The sequence below is a fragment of the Petromyzon marinus genome, chromosome 17 (assembly GCF_048934315.1).
Source record: "Petromyzon marinus isolate PM22_M1 ecotype Great Lakes invasive population chromosome 17, UKy_Petmar_22M1.pri1.0, whole genome shotgun sequence".
Classification (NCBI taxonomy): domain Eukaryota; kingdom Metazoa; phylum Chordata; class Hyperoartia; order Petromyzontiformes; family Petromyzontidae; genus Petromyzon; species Petromyzon marinus.
This window is the reverse complement of record NC_133683.1, coordinates 9,471,936-9,492,979: the sequence shown is the minus strand read 5'-3', so window position 1 is coordinate 9,492,979 and position 21,044 is coordinate 9,471,936. Positions and strand designations below refer to the sequence as shown.

Here is a 21,044-nt window from a genome sequence, read left to right as displayed (position 1 = left end):
TTGCCAGTGAACTCAAACACGTACATCAAGCTCTAAAGGCTAATGGTTACTCCGACTACACAATCCGCAAAGCCATCACTCCAGTCATGAAGAAGGATCCCCTTGAGGAACCATTCAAAACCATCACCTTACCCTACATTGCGGGGGTCACAAAAAAAATCTCCAAAATCCTGAATAAACACAAGATCCATGTCCGATTCAACACAGTACATAAAATCCGTGATCTGGTTCCATCTGTAAAAGATGCTGTTCCAGACATACAGTACCCGGGCGTTTACAAACTAAAGTGCCTTTGTGGTAGCAGCTACATTGGAGAAACCAAACGACATATCTCGGACCGCATCCGCGAACATAAAGCAGACTTGAAACACGGTAGGACGAACTCCTCGGCCGTGGCAGATCACTGTTATAATTCAGTGGGCTCACATGACATTGACTTCTCCAAGACGGAGGTTCTTTGCAAGCCAACCGGCTACCATGAGAGATTCGTTCATGAGGCCATCCACATATACAAGCACAGAGACAATTTCAACCGAGAAGATGGATTCTGGCTTAGTAACTATTGGAAAGATGTTTTAAACCACTTCGGTTCTCAATTGATTGTATTTTACTGTGACTTTCAGACCACAGCCCTTTCGCTGACACTGCCTCTTAATACTTCTCACACCACGATCAATGGTATGGTTTATAACATGTAGTATAACAATTAATAGTATAACATTGTAATATTTAACATAACTCATAAGGCAATATATAGCATCGTAATTGCATAGTGAATATATAGTAGTGTGGTATATAGTTGGATTCATAGAATAAGACAGTGTAATATCACAAGTCAAATAGTTTATAATCTAAAGTATAGGGTAGTGTAAAGCAACGCATTGTATAATTCAAAGGTGGAATTTGTCTATGATATGATGTTATACCATGTAGTTTAGATTCGAAGATATAATATTGTATTGTATAGTAGTCCAGTTTATAGCATAGTCATGAAGCTGTTCAGGACACAACAGCGCACCTTGGTTGTACTTGCCCATATTCTTTATCCCTCTCTGCCTGTGTTCCCAGCCCCCCCTACCTCCTCCTCTCCGGAATTGATGCTGATGACATTCGGGCTCATGTTCTGACTCCGCCCACACAGCTTGATAGACGCGCTCCTTGCATTCCTCTCTGCTTGTGTTCCCAGCCCACCCCCTCCCTCCTCCTCTCCGGAGTTAATGCTGATAACATTCGGGCTCCTGTTCTGACTCCGCCTACACAGCTTGATAGACGCGTTCTTTGCATTCCTCTCTGCCTTTGTTCCCACCCCCTCCCTCCTCCTCTCCGGAGGTGATGCTGGTAACGTACAGGCTCATGTTTTAACTCCGCCCACACAGCTTAATAGACGCGGTCCATACATGACGGCGTCCATTCGAGCTCCGTCTTCTGTACAGACCTGTCTCTTCACCTGAAGAAGGCCACTTGTGTTGTGGCCGAAACATCGTGAGAATTTTATTGTCTTATTTTATTTTATTCTCATTCTACGTGACTTTACCGAAACAACCAAGAAGATGAATCCTTGCAGTCACGAAAGCTTTAAATCGAAATTTACTAGGGAAGGTTGGTCAAATCAGTTGGCTACGTACGGTGCGAAGAAAGTTCAACATACGTACATGTCTCGCATTTTCACTCTTGACACCTGAGGGTTTGGTGCTCTCTGCCACAGTGCTGCTGGTTGGATAAATACTCACGATACCCATTCTCAAAAACAAGTCATAATTTGGGTTTCAAAGAGACTTTACTTTTGGCTCCTAGACATGTATTTAACCAAGTGGGAGCTCAATATAATTCATGAGATTTTACAAAAGAGCTTGAGACCATTTGTACAAAAGGGAAGTAAAGTAGTTATTTACACAAGATGGCCTCAGTGACATGCAACAACGAAGCACCTTCACAGCTTGTTGTAGAGGTTTGCAGTTCAAATTCAGTGGCCAGCCCGATTATTATTGCGAGTATAATAACAAGCGCTATCTGCTTCACAGTGGACCTTACAGATCCTCTGACATGATCCCCAATTGTCGGCTATTTGTGTGCCGGCGACTGGATGCAAATTTACCAAATTCGAATATAACCTAAAAATTTATCAATGGGGATTGTATGGGTATGCATGTTGAACTTCTTTCTCACCGAACGTTGGTAGACTAATGCCCCAAACACTCTTGCCAATGGGACTCTCCTGGCATCTTGAGGTTGTCACTTGGTTAAACTAAATAAACTTGAAACTCATTGAGTTTAAGCCCACGTTTTTTTACAAGTGTAGTGACATCGCGGATGTCACTGTGTAATCCCGGCCCTAGAGAGGCACGGCGTGCGATGTATTGACATCGAGGACACCACTTATATGTGAGTGCAGTACCAGCCCTGGAGGGGCTCGGTGAGCGCTGACTGACAGCGCTGGATGGCACCACGCTCTGCGTGCAGTACCGGCCCCTACAGGATAGGGTGTGAGAGTGCCGTCCACGGGAATGGGGTTACTATAGGCCGTGGCACTCTGGTTGACCCCAGAGGACAGGTGACCGGTTAAGTCTACACAGGGCCCCCAAGTAGGGGCTAGGGGTGGTCACATATCAGGGTCGAGATCCTGCTCAGGGATTCTAGAAGGTGGTCGTGGCTAAGGGCGGGGCCAGCCCTGAGAAGGACCGGCTGCTGTTGTTCATCCTGAAGAATCTACGTTCTACTTTCTACGTCCTACAGAGTCACCAACACGTGGACCGGGACCCAAGCTGTGGTCCGGTCCGTTGTAGCTAGGAACAATGTAATTAGTGCAGTTAGCCTGGTGATCCATCACCATAGGTTGTTATCTTGTTAAGGGGTAGTTACCTCATGTGTTGGTATTAATAAATGTGTTGTCTCCAAGAAGTGAGTCTGCGACTCAGTTGAACTCACTACAACTGGTGTCGGAAGTAGCCAAACGTTATTTTAAGTTGGACGAAGACGTCGGACGACAAGGACGAAGACCTCATCCCTCAAACAGCCCCGGGGAGCAACATGCCGACTGGGCACGTGACAGCTCACCGCCGTCGGGGAGGGAGCGCCGGACAGCACACTCCCGCCTCGCAGAGCTCCTCCAAGCCGTGGCGTCCATCGTCGCGGAACTCCATCGCGAGAAGCAAGCGGTGGAGGGGAGAGCGATGGAGCCATACGGGAACGAGGATCCCGACACCATTTTCCACCAACTGGAAACCTCCGTGGCGCAGCCCGCGCTTACGGTCGCCATTTTGGTGGAGGAGCGGAGCGCGGAGCCCGCCAAATCTGAAGCTGCATTGACGTTGCCTGTGGACATCCCATCTCTCCAGCAACGACTGTCCTTCGTAAAATAATCTACTGCCGCCGGAGGCGACTGGGTGGCCTTCAAGCGGCGGTACCTGACGAATGCCAACTTGGCAGGGTGGACAGAGGCGGAGGCGCTGAGAGCGCTGCCCACCGTTCTTGACGACGCCCTGGCGGCATTTCTAAGGCGGCGGTACCTGACGAATGCCAACTTGGCGGGGTGGACAGAGGCGGAGGTGCTGAGAGCGCTGCCCACCGTTCTTGACGACAACGCCTTGGCGGCGTTTCTCACCATCCCGCCGTCGGAGAGGGCCACGCTGACTCAAGCCTTTGACCAAATGGCGGCCATTTACGAACCGCCATCGAACGTACGCCATAGGTTCACCGCAAGGAGGAGGGAGGCCGAGATGCCCCTCGCCTTCCGTAGCGCACTTTTGGCATGAGTGAAGGCTGCCTCTCCGAAGATCGACCACAACGGAGTCGACTCGCTGGTCCTCGAGAGATTGCTGGCTTTGGCCAAGGACCTCAACATCGTCCTACCGGCTGTCGACGACGATCTATCGTCCCATCAAGGTTGCAAGATGCATCCAGGCGTAACAGCTCTTGTAACGGCATAAGGTGTTGGCGGCGTGTACCGTGCCTCGTGAGGCGTACGATACACCTGAAGACGTAGAGCCTGTCCCAGCCTGCGCATCGACCCAGGGCGGAGGCTGACGAGGAGACGGCACGGTGCGACGGGTGGAAGAACGACGGCGGAAGACATCTCCTCGTCCTGGGAGCAGGGTCGTCGTGTGCTACAACTGCGGCCTGCCGGGACACGTCTCTTCGGGCTGCCGTGTACGACGACGCCTCCCCGGACCAACGCCGTCATCCACCTGACCGTCCTCCACTCCACTATACCCAAATGCGAGTCGCGACACATCACACACTCGGCCCCCGAATTCACCTCACCTATCTCGTTCGTTCAGGTTTCGTTCCCATCGTGCGTCGGTGCGGGAGGGTTCGGACTTTGATCGGGCCGACCGGCCGCTCCAACCGGGTCAGTGATCGGAGCTGGCCCATAGAGTGGTAGCCGCGACCGTAGGTTCGTCCGCTGTTATTGGATTGATAGAGGGGGTGTATATCAGAATGCTCATTGACACTGGTGAGTCTGCGACCATTATCTCAGAGTTGATTTATATCTTGCCCCCTAAATATCGTACCTTATGCCCTGTCGAAGCTCTGTGCTTCGCCGCAAACGGCGGCTCATTGGGCATCATGGGGACAATAACAGCGGAGGTGTGCATTGCGAATGTCAAATTGACGGGTCCAGTTCTTATATCGACGTCCTTTGCTATTCTTTTCTTGCTCCTGAAATTGTAATCGACCACGGGTGCCTTGAATTACCATCCGACCGTCGCTTGTGCACAGACAACGCTACTGTGCAAGCACTTGCACGTAAGACAGCAAAGATTCCCCCTGGCGCAAATGTTGGTCCCTTTGCGATTGCGAGAGGAATCCTCTTGGGACCCTCTAATAAAACCATTCGTGGGTTGACGTTAGTAGGGGCTCAGACGTTGGTATCCAATGATCGGGAACCCTTCATTCAGGTCGTAGGGTTAGAGATGTCGGTTTTTCAGGAAGGTACCGTGCTACCTCATGCGTTGCCAGCGCTTCATGAAGGAAGCATTGTTGGCAGTGTAGGGGCCGCGTCAAATGCGCGGCCGCATAAGAGGTCTGATGAAGGGTGGATGGATATGCTTTGTTCGGAAAATGCGGAATTGTCCAAGGTCCAGAGGGGAAAATTGAGGGCGCTTTTGCGCGAATTCTCGGGATGGTTTCAGCAAAGGCAAATTTGACATCGGCCGTACTCCGCTTTTGAGTCATCACATTGACACTAGTGACGCTGCTCCCATCCGGCAGAATCCCTCCCGGCTGAGCCCTACGGAAAAAGAATACGTACGGCTGGCGGTTGACGAGATGTTAGCCGCAGATATTATTTCACCGTCCACCAGCCCGTGGTGAGCCCCTATTATCCTTGTTAAAAAGCAGGATGGTAGCTTGCGTTTCTGTATTGACTTCCGTAAGTTTAATAAGATCTCTGTTGCGGACGTGTACCCTCTACCTCGGATGGACGACTCCCTGGATGCTCTAGCAGGAGCACTGTTCGTTTCCACTCTTGACCTCCTATCCGGGTTTTGGCAGTTGCCACTAGACGAAACCTCTAAGCCCAAAACAGCCTTTTGTACACCACAAGGCTTGTTCAAATTTAATCGGCTTCCGATGGGTCTTCATTCCGCACCAGCTACGTTCCAGCGATTGATGGAACTGGTTCTAGCGGGTCTCCAGTGGGACTCGTGCCTGATATATCTCGATGATGATATAATTTTCAGTGGTACGTTTGACGAACACCTCTAACAGTTACGTGCTGTATTTCTTAAAATGCGAGCAGCCAACCTAAATTTTAAGGCACAGAAGTGTCACCTTCTCCAAAAATCGGTTCGGTATCTTGGCCACATAGTCAGTAAATCGGGTATTGCGACTGACCCGGACAAAACCGCGTGTGTTCGTACTTGGCCGACCCCCACGTCAGTGGGGGAGGTGCACAGTTTCATAGGATTCGTGTCCTATTACCACCGTTTTGTCGCCGGGTTTGCTACCATCGCTAAACCTCTCCACGCCTTGACGGCAAAGGGTCAGAAATTCCATTGGGGGGAGGAGGAGGCCGCATTTGTTGCGCTCCGGGATGACTTGGTGAACGCCCCTCCCCTCCCCTGACTTTTCCTTGCCGTTCATCCTTGATACAGACACTAGTAACATCGGAATTAGAGCTGTTTTGTTAATGGCGTCGAGTGTTGTCGCATAGGGGAGCAGAGTGCTGTCCCCTCCAAGAAGTGCGTCTGTGACTCAGTTGAACTCACTACACAAGGATCCTGCTTGCATTGCTTAGGAAATAACTGTAGTCGATTTGCATCTTTCCTCCAGGGTGGATGGATGATGGCGGTAGGTACAACGCTCCGTAAAGTTGACGAGACCATCCTCGGCGCACACACTGCTTCCCCTGGCGAGAAAACTGACTTTCCATCACTGGTCCACTGGCATCATTAATGGAGACTAGGACTGCACCAATACTTGCTTGAGCCGAGGCACATCGAATTAGAAAAATCTAGTGACCGTAGAACACCCACACACGAATCTCACACAACAATCTCAATCCACTAACCCTGCTTCCAAAGCAGTCTTTGAACTCATCATCAACACGATCCATGGTTTGATATCCCATAGGTGTCCACTGCACATTTTGTCATTTGTTTTCACTTTCCTCTGTCTTGTGCCAATATGCTCAAGTAGTGCCACGTCTTTTTGGCACCAATCTCTTATCATGTCATCGTCAAGCCATTCTGTCTTTGAACTAAAGGGTGCATAACTTAGTTGCTTGTTTTAAACATGTACGATTCATGGCTGACACCAGAGGCTCACAATCGTCCACTCATGAAGATGATGAGCCAGAGGAGCTTTTAAACATTCACTTCACAGTCATTGACACGAACTCAACAAAACACACACAGTACTGCTTGAGTAATACAAGTTTAAATTAGACTTTCAAACTCGGTGTAAAAAAAAAACAATATTTAAAACACCTCAACGTAATCCATGTGTGGAGTCATCACAACTTTCCTCTTCACGACTTCTTATCACCGACACAATCACCATTTATGTCGGGCCAGGTGAACGAAGGCAGAGAGAAATCTTGAATAAGGCGTCTCTCTACGGAGACTATTTTTTATTTTAGTTTGCCAAGGGCCCACTGAGCTACATAGCTCTTTTTCAGAAGCGACTTGGTCATCACAAATGCTAGCCTCAACCAAGTAGCTTATCATGTGGACATTTATAGCAGCCAAATACAATAAACGCGTGAGGTTGATTCCAAATGCGGATGGGGGGAAACGGAGTACTCGGAAAAAAATCCAAGCGACCACGGGGAGAGAGACACCGCAAACTCTAAATATACAACAGACATCAGGTCGGAATCGAACCAACGACCTCCTGCATACCAGGCGAGGGAGTTAACATTTCCTAGCCACCGCGGATCTGTGCCTGTAAGGGAACCCATAACCCCTCTGATATGCTGGAAATTTGGGCTCAACTCCCCAACGGAAAATGCCTCGCCCACCAAAAAAATTACAGCACTGCCACTGACCAACAGAGAACTTAGAAGAAAAGTACAGTAGCAATGACACACTGAAGTTTCAATGAATTTTCCAATTAATAATTTCCAATGAATTGGCATGGAAGACTTTCCACTGAATTTACACTCCACTGCTTTTCCCAGTGAATCATTTCGCTGAATTTGCCAAAGTAACACAATGGATACATAGAAACATCACAAGGTGCAATTACTGTACGAAGTTATCCTCGAAGCCTCCATGCGGAACTCAAAGTGAACTCAAATTCCCGTTACCCAGCACCTCACACTACATAAGAGCCAAAGCCAGCCCTTCATTTAACCAACTACTGTACCAGCCAGCCCTTTGTTTAACCAACTACAATACCAGTCATTCCATTATTTAACGAAATAAAGTACCAGCCAGTCCTTTATTTAACCAACTACAATACCAGTAATTCCATTATTTAACCAACGACAATACCAGCCATGCATTTATTTAACCAATTACAGTAACAGCCATGTCTTCTTTATTCAACCAACTACACTACCAGCCTATCCTTTATTTAACCAACTACAGTACCAACCAGCCCTTTATTTAACCAACTACAGTACGGGCTAGTCCTTTATTCACGTGAGTGCCACTGACTCGCACAACTGCGAGGCGAATGAAACACCTGGGGTCGGTGTCGAACCCTCACTTTCACCGTTACAACTTCCGCTGCTGCGGCTCAGAGCGGCTTTGGATGCCATTGTGATCCGATTACTACACATACGGTCATGTGGACATACAATGCAGGCGTGCTGCCAATACAGTACACGTCTGCGACTGCTGCTCTCGAGTCATTGTCACTGTGTGGTGTGTGTAGTGAACTGTAGTGTCACTGTGTGGTGTGTGTAGTGAACTGTAGTGTTACTGTGTGTAGTGAACTGCAGTGTCACTGTGTGGTGTGTGCAGTGAACTGTAGTGTCACTGTGTGTAGTGAACTGTAGTGTCACTGTGTGGTGTGTGCAGTGAACTGTAGTGTCACTGTGTGTAGTGAGCTGTAGTGTCACTGTGTGGTGTGTGCAATGAACTGTAGTGTCACCGTGTGGTGTGTGCAGTGAACTGTAGTGTCACTGTGTGGTGTGTGTAGTGAACTGTAGTGTCACTGTGTGGTGTGTGTAGTGAACTGTAGTGTCACTGTGTGTAGTGAACTGTAGTGTCACTGTGTGGTGTGTGTAGCGAACTGTAGTGTCACTGTGTGGTGTGTGTAGTGAACTGTAGTGTCACTGTGTGTAGTGAACTGTAGTGTCACTGTAGTGTCACTGTGTGTAGTGAACTGTAGTGTCACTGTGTGGTGTGTGTAGTGAACTGTAGTGTCACTGTGTGGTGTGTGTAGTGAACTGTAGTGTCACTGTGTGTAGTGAACTGCAGTGTCACTGTGTGTAGTGAACTGTAGTGTCACTGTATGGTGTGTGTAGTGAACTGTAGTGTCACTGTGTGCAGTGAACTGTAGTGTCACTGTGTGGTGTGTGTAGTGAACTGTAGTGTCACTGTGTGGTGTGTGTAGTGTCACTGTGTAGTGTGTAGTGTCACTGTGTAGTGTGTAGTGAACTGTAGTGTCACTGTGTGTAGTGAACTGTAGTGTCACTGTGTGGTGTGTGTAGCGAACTCTAGTGTCACTGTGTGTAGTGAACTGTAGTGTCACTGTGTGTAGTGAACTGTAGTGTCACTGTGTGGTGTGTGTAGTGAACTGTAGTGTCACTGTGTGGTGTGTAGTGAACTGTAGTGTCACTGTGTAGTGTGTGTAGTGAACTGTAGTGTCACTGTGTAGTGTGTGTAGTGAACTGTAGTGTCACTGTGTGTAGTGAACTGTAGTGTCACTGTGTAGTGTGTGTAGTTAACTGTAGTGTCACTATGTGTAGTGAACTGTAGTGTCACTGTATGGTGTGTGTAGTGAACTGTAGTGTCACTGTGTGGTGTGTGTAGTGAACTGTAGTGTCACTGTGTGGTGTGTGTAGTGTCACTGTGTAGTGTGAAGTGAACTGTAGTGTCACTGTGTGGTGTGTGTAGCGAACTCTAGTGTCACTGTGTGTAGTGAACTGTAGTGTCACTGTGTGTAGTGAACTGTAGTGTCACTGTGTGGTGTGTGTAGTGAACTGTAGTGTCACTGTGTGGAGTGTGTAGTGAACTGTAGTGTCACTGTGTAGTGTGTGTAGTGAACTGTAGTGTCACTGTGTAGTGTGTGTAGTGAACTGTAGTGTCACTGTGTGTAGTGAACTGTAGTGCCACTGTGTAGTGTGTGTAGTGAACTGTAGTGTCACTATGTGTAGTGAACTGTAGTGTCACTGTATGGTGTGTGTAGTGAACTGTAGTGTCACTGTGTGGTGTGTGTAGTGAACTGTAGTGTCACTGTGTAGTGAACTGTAGTGTCACTGTGTGTAGTGAACTGTAGTGTCACTGTGTAGTGTGTGTAGTGAACTGTAGTGTCACTGTGTAGTGAACTGTAGTGTCACTGTATGGTGTGTGAAGTGAACTGTAGTGTCACTGTGTAGTGAACTGTAGTGTCACTGTGTAGTGTGTGTAGTGAACTGTAGTGTCACTGTGTGTAGTGAACTGTAGTGTCACTGTGTAGTGTGTGTAGTGAACTGTAGTGTCACTATGTGTAGTGAACTGTAGTGTCACTGTGTGGTGTGTAGTGAACTGTAGTGTCACTGTATGGTGTGTGTCGTGAACTGTGTCGTGTGTGTAGTCTAAGTGTGTCTAGTCTCAGTGTGTGTAGTCTGTGTAGTGTGTGTAGTCTCAGTGCGTGTAGTGTTACTTGGGGCTGTGTGTAGTGAGTGGCAAGGGCGCTGTAGTGATGGTGATTAGAAGTGATGGTGATTAGGAGAGATGGTGATTAGAAGTGATGGTGATTAGAAGAGATGGTGATTAGAAGAGATGGTGATTAGAAGAGATGGTGATTAGAAGTGATGGTGATTAGAAGTGATGGTGATTAGAAGTGATGGTGATTAGAAGAGATGGTGATTAGAAGTGATGGTGATTAGAAGTGATGGTGATTAGAAGTGATGGTGATTAGAAGTGATGGTGATTAGGAGAGATGGTGATTAGAAGTGATGGTGATTAGAAGTGATGGTGATTAGGAGAGCTGGTGATTAGAAGTGATGGTGATTAGAAGTGATGGTGATTAGAAGAGATGGTGATTAGAAGTGATGGTGATTAGAAGTGATGGTGATTAGAAGTGATGGTGATTAGAAGTGATGGTGATTATAAGTGATGGTGATTATAAGTGATGGTGATTAGGAGAGATGGTGATTAGAAGTGATGGTGATTAGGAGAGATGGTGATTAGAAGTGATGGTGATTAGAAGAGATGGTGATTAGAAGTGATGGTGATTAGAAGAGATGGTGATTAGAAGTGATGGTGATTAGAAGTGATGGTGATTAGAAGTGATGGTGATTAGAAGTGATGGTGATCAGAAGTGATGGTGATTAGAAGTGATGGTGATTAGAAGTGATGGTGATTCGAAGTGATGGTGATTAGAAGTGATGGTGATTAGAAGTGATGGTGATTAGAAGTGATGGTGATTAGAAGAGATGGTGATTAGAAGTGATGGTGATTAGAAGTGATGGTGATTAGAAGTGATGGTGATTAGAAGTGATGGTGATTAGAAGAGATGGTGATTAGAAGAGATGGTGATTAGAAGAGATGGTGATTAGAAGTGATAGTGATTAGGAGAGATGGTAATTAGGAGTGATGGTGATTAGAAGTGATGGTGATTAGAAGTGATGGTGATTAGAAGTGATGGTGATTAGAAGAGATGGTGATTAGAAGTGATGGTGATTACGAGAGATGGTAATTAGGAGTGATGGTGATTAGAAGTGATGGTGATTAGAAGAGATGGTGATTAGAAGTGATGGTGATTAGGAGAGATGGTAATTAGGAGTGATGGTGATTAGAAGTGATGGTGATTAGAAGAGATGGTGATTAGAAGTGATGGTGATTAGAAGAGATGGTGATTAGAAGTGATGGTGATTAGAAGTGATGGTGATTAGAAGTTATGGTGATTAGAAGTGATGGTGATTAGAAGTGATGGTGATTAGAAGTGATGGTGATTAGAAGAGATGGTGATTAGAAGTGATGGTGATTAGAAGTGATGGCGATTAGAAGAGATGGTGATTAGAAGTGATGGTGATTAGAAGAGATGGTGATTAGAAGTGATGGTGATTAGGAGAGATGGTGATTAGAAGTGATGGTGATTAGGAGAGATGGTGATTAGAAGTGATGGTGATTAGAAGTGATGGTGATTAGAAGAGATGGTGATTAGGAGAGATGGTGATTAGGAGAGATGGTGATTAGAAGTGATGGTGATTAGGAGAGATGGTGATTAGAAGTGATGGTGATTAGAAGTGATGGTGATTAGAAGAGATGGTGATTAGAAGAGATGGTGATTAGAAGAGATGGTGATTAGAAGTGATAGTGATTAGGAGAGATGGTAATTAGGAGTGATGGTGATTAGAAGTGATGGTGATTAGAAGTGATGGTGATTAGAAGTGATGGTGATTAGAAGAGATGGTGATTAGAAGTGATGGTGATTACGAGAGATGGTAATTAGGAGTGATGGTGATTAGAAGTGATGGTGATTAGAAGAGATGGTGATTAGAAGTGATGGTGATTAGGAGAGATGGTAATTAGGAGTGATGGTGATTAGAAGTGATGGTGATTAGAAGAGATGGTGATTAGAAGTGATGGTGATTAGAAGAGATGGTGATTAGAAGTGATGGTGATTAGAAGTGATGGTGATTAGAAGTTATGGTGATTAGAAGTGATGGTGATTAGAAGTGATGGTGATTAGAAGTGATGGTGATTAGAACAGATGGTGATTAGAAGTGATGGTGATTAGAAGAGATGGTGATTAGAAGTGATGGTGATTAGAAGTGATGGTGATTAGAAGTGATGGTGATTAGAAGTGATGGTGATTAGAAGAGATGGTGATTAGAAGTGATGGTGATTAGAAGTGATGGTGATTAGAAGAGATGGTGATTAGAAGTGATGGTGATTAGAAGAGATGGTGATTAGAAGTGATGGTGATTAGAAGAGATGGTGATTAGAAGTGATGGTGATTAGAAGTGATGGTGATTGATTAGAAGTGATGGTGATTGATTAGAAGTGATGGTGATTGATTAGAAGTGATGGTGATTAGAAGTGATGGTGATTAGAAGTGATGGTGATTAGAAGTGATGGTGATTAGAAGAGATGGTGATTAGAAGTGATGGTGATTAGAAGTGATGGTGATTAGAAGTGATGGTGATTAGAAGTGATGGTGATTAGAAGTGATGGTGATTAGAAAAGATGGTGATTAGGAGAGATGGTGATTAGGAGAGATGGTGATTAGAAGTGATGGTGATTAGAAGTGATGGTGATTAGAAGTGATGGTGATTATAAGAGATGGTGATTAGAAGTGATGGTGATTAGAAGTGATGGTGATTAGAAGAGATGGTGATTAGAAGTGATGGTGATTAGAAGAGATGGTGATTAGAAGAGATGGTGATTAGAAGAGATGGTGATTAGAAGTGATGGTGATTAGAAGAGATGGTGATTAGAAGAGATGGTGATTAGAAGTGATGGTGATTATAAGAGATGGTGATTAGAAGTGATGGTGATTAGAAGTGATGGTGATTAGAAGTGATGGTGATTAGAAGTGATGGTGATTATAAGAGATGGTGATTAGAAGTGATGGTGATTAGAAGTGATGGTGATTAGAAGAGATGGTGATTAGAAGTGATGGTGATTAGAAGTGATGGTGATTAGAAGAGATGGTGATTAGAAGAGATGGTGATTAGAAGTGATGGTGATTAGAAGAGATGGTGATTAGAAGAGATGGTGATTAGAAGAGATGGTGATTAGAAGTGATGGTGATTCGAAGAGATGGTGATTAGAAGTGATGGTGATTAGAAGTGATGGTGATTAGAAGAGATGGTGATTAGAAGAGATGGTGATTAGAAGTGATGGTGATTAGAAGAGATGGTGATTATAAGAGATGGTGATTATAAGAGATGGTGATTATAAGAGATGGTGATTAGAAGTGATGGTGATTAGAAGAGATGGTGATTAGAAGAGATGGTGATTAGAAGAGATGGTGATTAGAAGTGATGGTGATTAGAAGTGATGGTGATTACAAGAGATGGTGATTATAAGAAATGGTGATTATAAGAGATGGTGATTAGAAGAGATGGTGATTAGAAGTGATGGTGATTAGAAGTGATGGTGATTAGAAGAGATGGTGATTAGAAGAGATGGTGATTAGAAGTGATGGTGATTAGAAGAGATGGTGATTAGAAGTGATGGTGATTAGAAGTGATGGTGATTAGAAGTGATGGTGATTAGAAGAGATGGTGATTAGAAGAGATGGTGATTTGAAGAGATGGTGATTAGAAGAGATGGTGATTAGAAGAGATGGTGATTAGAAGAGATGGTGATTAGAAGTGATGGTGATTAGAAGTGATGGTGATTAGAAGTGATGGTGATTAGAAGTGATGGCGATTAGAAGAGATGGTGATTAGAAGTGATGGTGATTAGAAGAGATGGTGATTAGAAGAGATGGTGATTAGAAGTGATGGTGATTAGAAGTGATGGTGATTAGAAGAGATGGTGATTAGAAGTGATGGTGATTAGAAGTGATGGTGATTAGAAGTGATGGCGATTAGAAGAGATGGTGATTAGAAGTGATGGTGATTAGAAGAGATGGTGATTAGAAGAGATGGTGATTAGAAGTGATGGTGATTAGAAGTGATGGTGATTAGAAGAGATGGTGATTAGAAGAGATGGTGATTAGAAGTGATGGTGATTAGAAGTGATGGTGATTAGAAGTGATGGTGATTAGAAGAGATGGTGATTAGAAGAGATGGTGATTAGAAGTGATGGTGATTAGAAGAGATGGTGATTAGAAGTGATGGTGATTAGAAGAGATGGTGATTAGAAGTGATGGTGATTAGAAGAGACCGCTGCACTCACCACGGGGTTCTGGTTAATTCCGCTCGCCATTTACACGCGCACCGCCAAGCAGCCGTCGGTGTTAATATGAAAAGAGCAATAAAACTACGCACATTTAAAAAAAACACGCGCGAGTGATCACCCTAAAATAGACGTGTAGATTTATATAAACAAAGCCGAAGCGATGCGTTGCTTTTTTATTTTAAATTCCCTCATAAAATTCGCGGTTAAAATCGGCGGCCCCCACGCCTCACGCTCGCCGCGCAATTCCTGCCGGGCGGCGGGGGATATGGGGGGGGGTGGGTCGCGCTCTCGCCGCCTCCCCAGTGGCTGGCGGGGGTCGAGCTATCGCCACCGTTTGTCCCCTCGGGGGGGGGGGGGTCCCGCTATTGGTGGTGGGAGTGGGGGGGGTCTCGCTATTGACAAAGGTGGCAGGGTGGGCCGCTAACGCCGTCGCCTCGACAGCAGCGGGGAGGGGAAGGCTTTGGGTGGTTGGTGGCGGCAGGAGGAGGAGCGAGCGTCTCGCTATTGCGCACTGCGGGTAACGTCTCTCGCTCGCTCCGCTCGGAAGCACAACCCCGGAGGGGGGCTCGCAGGCCCGCGTCAAACAACGAGGCACTTCGCGGCCATGTTACACAGGGAGGGTGAGTTGAGAGGTGGTGGTGGGTGGGGGGGGGAAGGACCGCGGCCCGGCGTGGTGGTGGTGGGGGGGGCGATACGAACCAAGTGGCAAAGCATCGTGATGACGTCTCCGCGGCAATGCGTTTGCGGGAGAGCTGCTGCTGCCCCCCTCCTCCTCCCCTCCTTCAATAAGATGGCGCCAGGAGGCGGCGTCGGCTTCTGGGCGCCGTAGGTAGCGGCGCGCGACTCCCCCACCACCACCGCTTCACCCTCACCACCACCTCACCCTCACCACCCTCACCCAGCTCACCCGAAACCCCTCAACGCGGGCGACACTTGGCCACTGCCGCGCGTGACCGCATTGGCCGCACAGCAGCTGCGCGATGACATCATCGCGCACAGCAGCAAGGCGTCGCGCGTACCCCGCGACGACTCGCGAGATGGCGTCATCACCGTCAGAGGCGCGTTATGAGGTCATCGCCCCAGAGCCGCGCCGTGACGTCATCGCCAGCACTGCCGCTGCGCCTCGTGACGTCTCGCTCGAACAGAAAGCCGAGCGATGACGAGTAAAAAAAAATCACTCATCGACGCGGTGGCGGTCTACACAGCCGCCGTTGTTATTGCGTCATAGCGCAACGGCTGAAATTGCGGCGGTTGCGCTATGCACCGACCGCACTGCCACCAAATTGTTCGTGCGCGCGTGGCTTTAATTTATATTTTGACCAGGTCACGTGGTGATACACAATCGCAGTCACCAACTGCCGGTGCACCCTCTCTGGCCTCTCATTCGTGTGCTCAGTGCCCTGTGGTGACATGCAAGCGTGGGAGAGATGCGGGAGGCAGCGACACGGGGGTTGCGTCCCTTTGTACCGCAAACCAATACCCCCGCCACTCGCCACAAAGTGACGGTGACGTCACCGCGGCGCGTGTGCCAGGCCAGGTGCACTTTGAGGCTACCACGTGATGTGTCGAAGGCTCGCTGGTAGGTCTCGGGACAGACCCAGCAAGTGCCATTGGTTGGCTGGCTGAGATGACTGGTAGATGCACACCAGCTGTACCCCCTACTACACCGCAAACCACCCCCGTCCATACGGGACATTCGTGAAAAAAGAGCTTCATAGCTCATCGGATTCCTCCCACATCTAAATGGTGTCACAAGCGGCCGACCCCCGCTCCAGACGTTGTGGATGTGGTAGGGACCGAGCCCCGAACTGCCACAAACGCCTCGACCCAGCCGAGCGTGGTTCAACGGCCACTCCTGCCTCGTCAATATCGACCAATCGGTAGACGTCAATACATCAATAAACAGCTGACGCTATCTTCCGCCGGGATCACAATTAGCCGGCTGGTGGAATCCTCACGGAAAAATAGCCGAATCAGGTTACAGTTTATCATCGATTATCCGGCTGCTGCCAACATGATCTGGCGGTCCCGGGCCGATCCGGCGACACCGCTCCAAAGGCCGTAACCAGTCCGGCGATCGGCACCGCGTGCGTGACAATAAAAGTAGCTACGCTTGATTTCAGTGTCAAACATATATACAGTACATTATACACTACATACAACTTGATGAAAATACTGCACGTACATACACCCCATGCAGAGCAAATACAGCAATGTGCATGCGAACACGTGGTTGAAACTGCATGCGAACACGTGGTAGAGACTACATGCGAACACGTGGTGGAGACTGCATGCTGCACCCTACCATGTGCTGCATAGCTTATTGGGAGAACCAACTTCAACTGGCAGGCACGTGACCTACCCATAGAATGCAAGCGATTCCAAGAAAATATTGAGTTCACTTTGAATGGAGCATTCAACAGCGAGTGGCAGGTCGAGAGAAGATAGTTTTTTTCGATGGCTTACATCGGTGATCGAGGCCGGGAGATTTATAACACTTGTTTTGTGGAACCCTGCGACCGAACATAAACCCAGCTGAGGACGAAACTGGCAGGCGTGTACGAAAAATACACCGATTACGTAGCACTTCCATTTACCAATGAAGAAACAAAATCAGAGCCATGCTTAACCTGCCATCGGAATAGTAGGAACAAGGCGAAAGATTGAACGAATGTGACATCGCTGCAGCACCTCGTGAAAGAATGGGTTTGGTGATCGAGAGCAGTGCTTCTCAACCGGGGGTAAGCGGACCCCTGAGGGTACGGTGGCAATGTCCCAGGGGGTGCGTGAGATGACTTATAAATGTGTAGAGTAATAGCGCTTGCTGCTGACGGAAAGTGGTAACTGCAGTGTACGGCAGTACACACGTCAGCAGGCGACAGCATATACGGGAAGACAACTAAGAGAGTTCATGGAGGGGTCCATCTGGAAGCCCTGGAACCTGCTAGTAGGTTCCAGAATGGAGGCGTGGCCAGGGCAGAGCAAGGGCACGCTGGGAGCATAAGAGGGAGCCCTGAGCGAGAGCCTGGCAACTGTTCTAGCTAGATAGTGCCGCCGACAATAGGCGGTTGTGTGTGTAATATATATAACTAGCGGTAAGTACCCGGCGTTGCCCGGGCGAAAAAGACACACACATCGACTTACAAACACTTTCTATGTACATGAGTTTAGTGTAAGAAGCAAGGAACAGAAATATTATTTGTCCGCACACAAACATTGATTGTTTACTCTTTGGTTCTTTCGGTAAAGTCACGTAGATATAAAATAAAATCAATCACGTTTGGGGCGCAACACAAGCGTCCATCATCAGGTGGACGCTCCATCATCAGGTGGACGCTTGTATTGCGCCCAAAACGTCGTGATTTATTTTATTTTATACCTACGTGACTTTACCGAAAGAACCAAAGAGTATGGCTTCCTACAGTCACGAACGTTTCAAATCAAGATTGATTGTAATATTTGCAAGGTGATTATTTAAAGAATAGGTTTCTATGAACGTGATTTGACACAAAAAAATTATGCAGAGCAAGTTATTAATAAATTATTAGTTGTGAGCACACAAAGGAAAATATGTGAATATTTTCAAGGTGATTATAAAAATACCAGGTTTCAGTGTACAATAGTTGAGCGAAAGAAGCAAGGAATAGAAAAATTAGTTGTCTGCACACAAACATTAATGTACATCCATTGTGTCTTTCGGTAAAGTCACGTAGATAATAATGAAAAGTAAAATAATGAAAAGTGTAAAAAATATCACAATACTATACAACAACCGCCATCCGGCACTAAGTGGCGGTGACGTCACAACGACACATGTGGCAGGCTATGTGCACCTTGAGGCCATGTGAAGTGTCAAACGCCCGCTGGCAGGTGATGGGCAGACCCAGATGCCACAGGTTGACTGAGACGACTGGCTGATGCACCACATGTGCTCCCTACTGTGACAACTTGCTGTGCTTTAGCCACCCGGCGCTCCGCTCGTTGTTGTGAGCGTCGCTCCTCCACCCCTCGTTGTTGTTGGAGGACGTCTGGTTCAAACTGGCCAGTAGCAGCATCCTTCACGAGCCTCCTCCACAGAGGCCAATCTTGAGACCACTGGTACTAGTCATCGGCACGTCCACTCAGCTCCACATATTCCTGTAGCACATCACTACACCTCTTCTCTAGCCCGCGCTGCGCCCATTTAGCTCCCACGATCCGGCCGAACAAAAGCTGTTTAGGCATGCGGTGGCTGGGCATGCAGGCTACATAGGCCAGGCAACGCAGCCTTGCCTGCCGGAGGAGCTCACTGATGGGACTTTGTCCACATCTTTAAATAATTTGTGAGCTCCTCACACAATCCAGCCTGGTTAGACCCAGGATGGTTCGTAAGCAGGCCAGCCTAAATGTTTGTAACTGGTGAAGATATTCCATTAGGGGGGTCCACGTTTCGCATGCGTAGAGAAGGGAGGGAATGACTGGCTGAGAAGACCTGAAGCTTCGTGCGGAGCGACAGACCAGGTAGCTTAAATGACAATGCCGCTGGACTGATTCGGAGTGAGACCTCTGCTGTTAAACCGGAGCCGGTCGTGAGCACACTGGCCAGGTATGGCAAGCTCTCCACTCTCACCACAACCGGCCCATGACCAATTGAGAGTTGTGGGGGTGGAGTGTCCAATGGTACAAAATACCCAGGCAGGTGCTTAGTTTTGGTGGGGCTGATGGCAAGGCCCCACCTCTTAGTGGCAAGCTCCAGGTTCAGCAGCAGTGCCTCCAACTCATCCTCTGAGTGAGCAGCAATTAGCAGATCTGCATATATAACATGGTTGAGCAATAGGGAGCCATCCCTTGACCGCACCTGAGCATCGATCAGCCTCCCATTGTATCCTCCGGTACAGCTATTGAAGGCTTCACGAACTACGTGGTAAAAATAGATGTAAAATAATGTGGGAGCCAGAGGACATCCCTGTCGCACCCGAAGGTGTAGAGGGAATGGCTCTGACTCCCGGCCATGTAGTATTACCCGGGCGACAAAGAATATGAAATCCTGCAGTCACGAAAGCTGTAAGTGACGATAAGTAATGTAATAATAGGAAGGTGATATTTTCAAAAATAGGTGTATTCAAAGGTGAGTTAACACAATAATAAAGATATTTGAACGTGAATTGACACAATGAAGATTAAAGTAATCGGCAAGTTATAAACCAAAAATATTTGTTGTGAGCATACAGTATGGTGTGTAAATGGAAAAATGTTAATGTTTGTAGGTACGTGATGTAACAGAAAGAGGCAAAGATTATGAAATGTTGCAATCACGAAAGCTGTAAGTGAAGAAAAGTAATGTAATAGGAAGGTGATTTTTGCAAAATAGGTGATTTTTGCAAAAATAGGTGTATTTTAACGTTAGTTCGCACAATAATAAAGATATTTGAATTTGAGTTCACAGAATAATGAAGATGAAAGTAACGGGCAAGTTAAATATAATTTATAGAGCGATTTGTATGGTGTGTATGGCATTGTGACAAATGAAAATTTTATAGAAATGTTTGTAGCTACGTGAAGTAACAGAACGAGGCAAAGAATATGAAATCCTGCAGTCACGAAAGCAATCTAAGCACTATAATTGAATTATCTACGGACTCTGTAGTATAAACTGGACGCATCGTGTTGGGGGGGGGGGGGCGAAGAGGACATCACACTGTGAAGAAATACCCGCAGCGTTATGTGTATATTTATTGCATGTAAAACGCTTTAAAAAAGTCCCCCAGGGTCTGCCCCCCCCCCATCCCCACCGAATGCGCGTGAGTTGGTACGGTCGAGATCGCACGAAAATAATAAATAATAGTAAAATCTCCCAAAATCACTAATTTAACTAATTTTAAGGTGACGGACATGGAAAAGGAATAGCCTATGCCAAGCACAGGGCTTACGGCGTGGTACCTGGCTATTTTTTTATGTAAACCCCACCGTTTGACAGCCATATCCCTCGCAAGCGCGTGAACACATACAGACAGACAGATAAAAAATTACATTTATATATAAGACTAGCGGGAAGTACCCAGCGTTGCCCGGGCGAAAAAGACACACACACATCGGTTTAGACACACACACAGACATCGATCCACACACACCAACACATCGACTTACACACACACAGATATGGACTCACACACACAGACATCCACTTTAGATACACACACATGGAGTTACACACACAAATCAACGTACACATATACAGCGACTCACACACACACATACGTAGACTCTCATACACACATCGACCTAAGCACACATATGGACTTACACACATATCGACTAAGAGACACACACATGAACTTACACACACACATGGACCCACGCACACACATTCACTTACACACACATGAACTCACACACACAATCGACTTACACAGCAATCCCCGATAATGCCACGGCTAGAGCAATTTTCACTCTCTGGCGAACCTTAGCAAAGAGCAGTTTGAAAACAAAGGTCTTCCCAGTACCGGCAGGTGCATCAAGGAAAAAAATGACTCGATTTGTAGTGTCAATGTCTTCCAAGATTTTCGTGTAAGCTTTTATTTGTGCATCCATCAGCTTTGGTAAATTTTCCTA

The 21,044-nt window shown here is 46.8% G+C and overlaps 1 protein-coding gene across 2 annotated transcripts in view; it reads right to left on the bottom strand.

The window, feature by feature from the left end:
• GTF2A1 (general transcription factor IIA subunit 1) overlaps positions 1 to 15,404 on the bottom strand; it is a 39,313-nt gene extending 23,909 nt beyond the window's left edge. Inside the window, exon 1 of one of the 2 annotated variants that reach the window (XM_032956217.2) lies at positions 15,153 to 15,404. In XM_032956217.2, coding sequence (XP_032812108.1) covers positions 15,153 to 15,167 — 15 coding nt within the window. In that variant the 5' untranslated portion in view covers positions 15,168 to 15,404. Of the gene's footprint in view, positions 1 to 14,450; positions 15,025 to 15,152 lie in introns of those variants that run through there. The other variant, XM_032956216.2, reaches the window with a different exon arrangement.
• Positions 15,405 to 21,044: the final 5,640 nt, after the last annotated feature.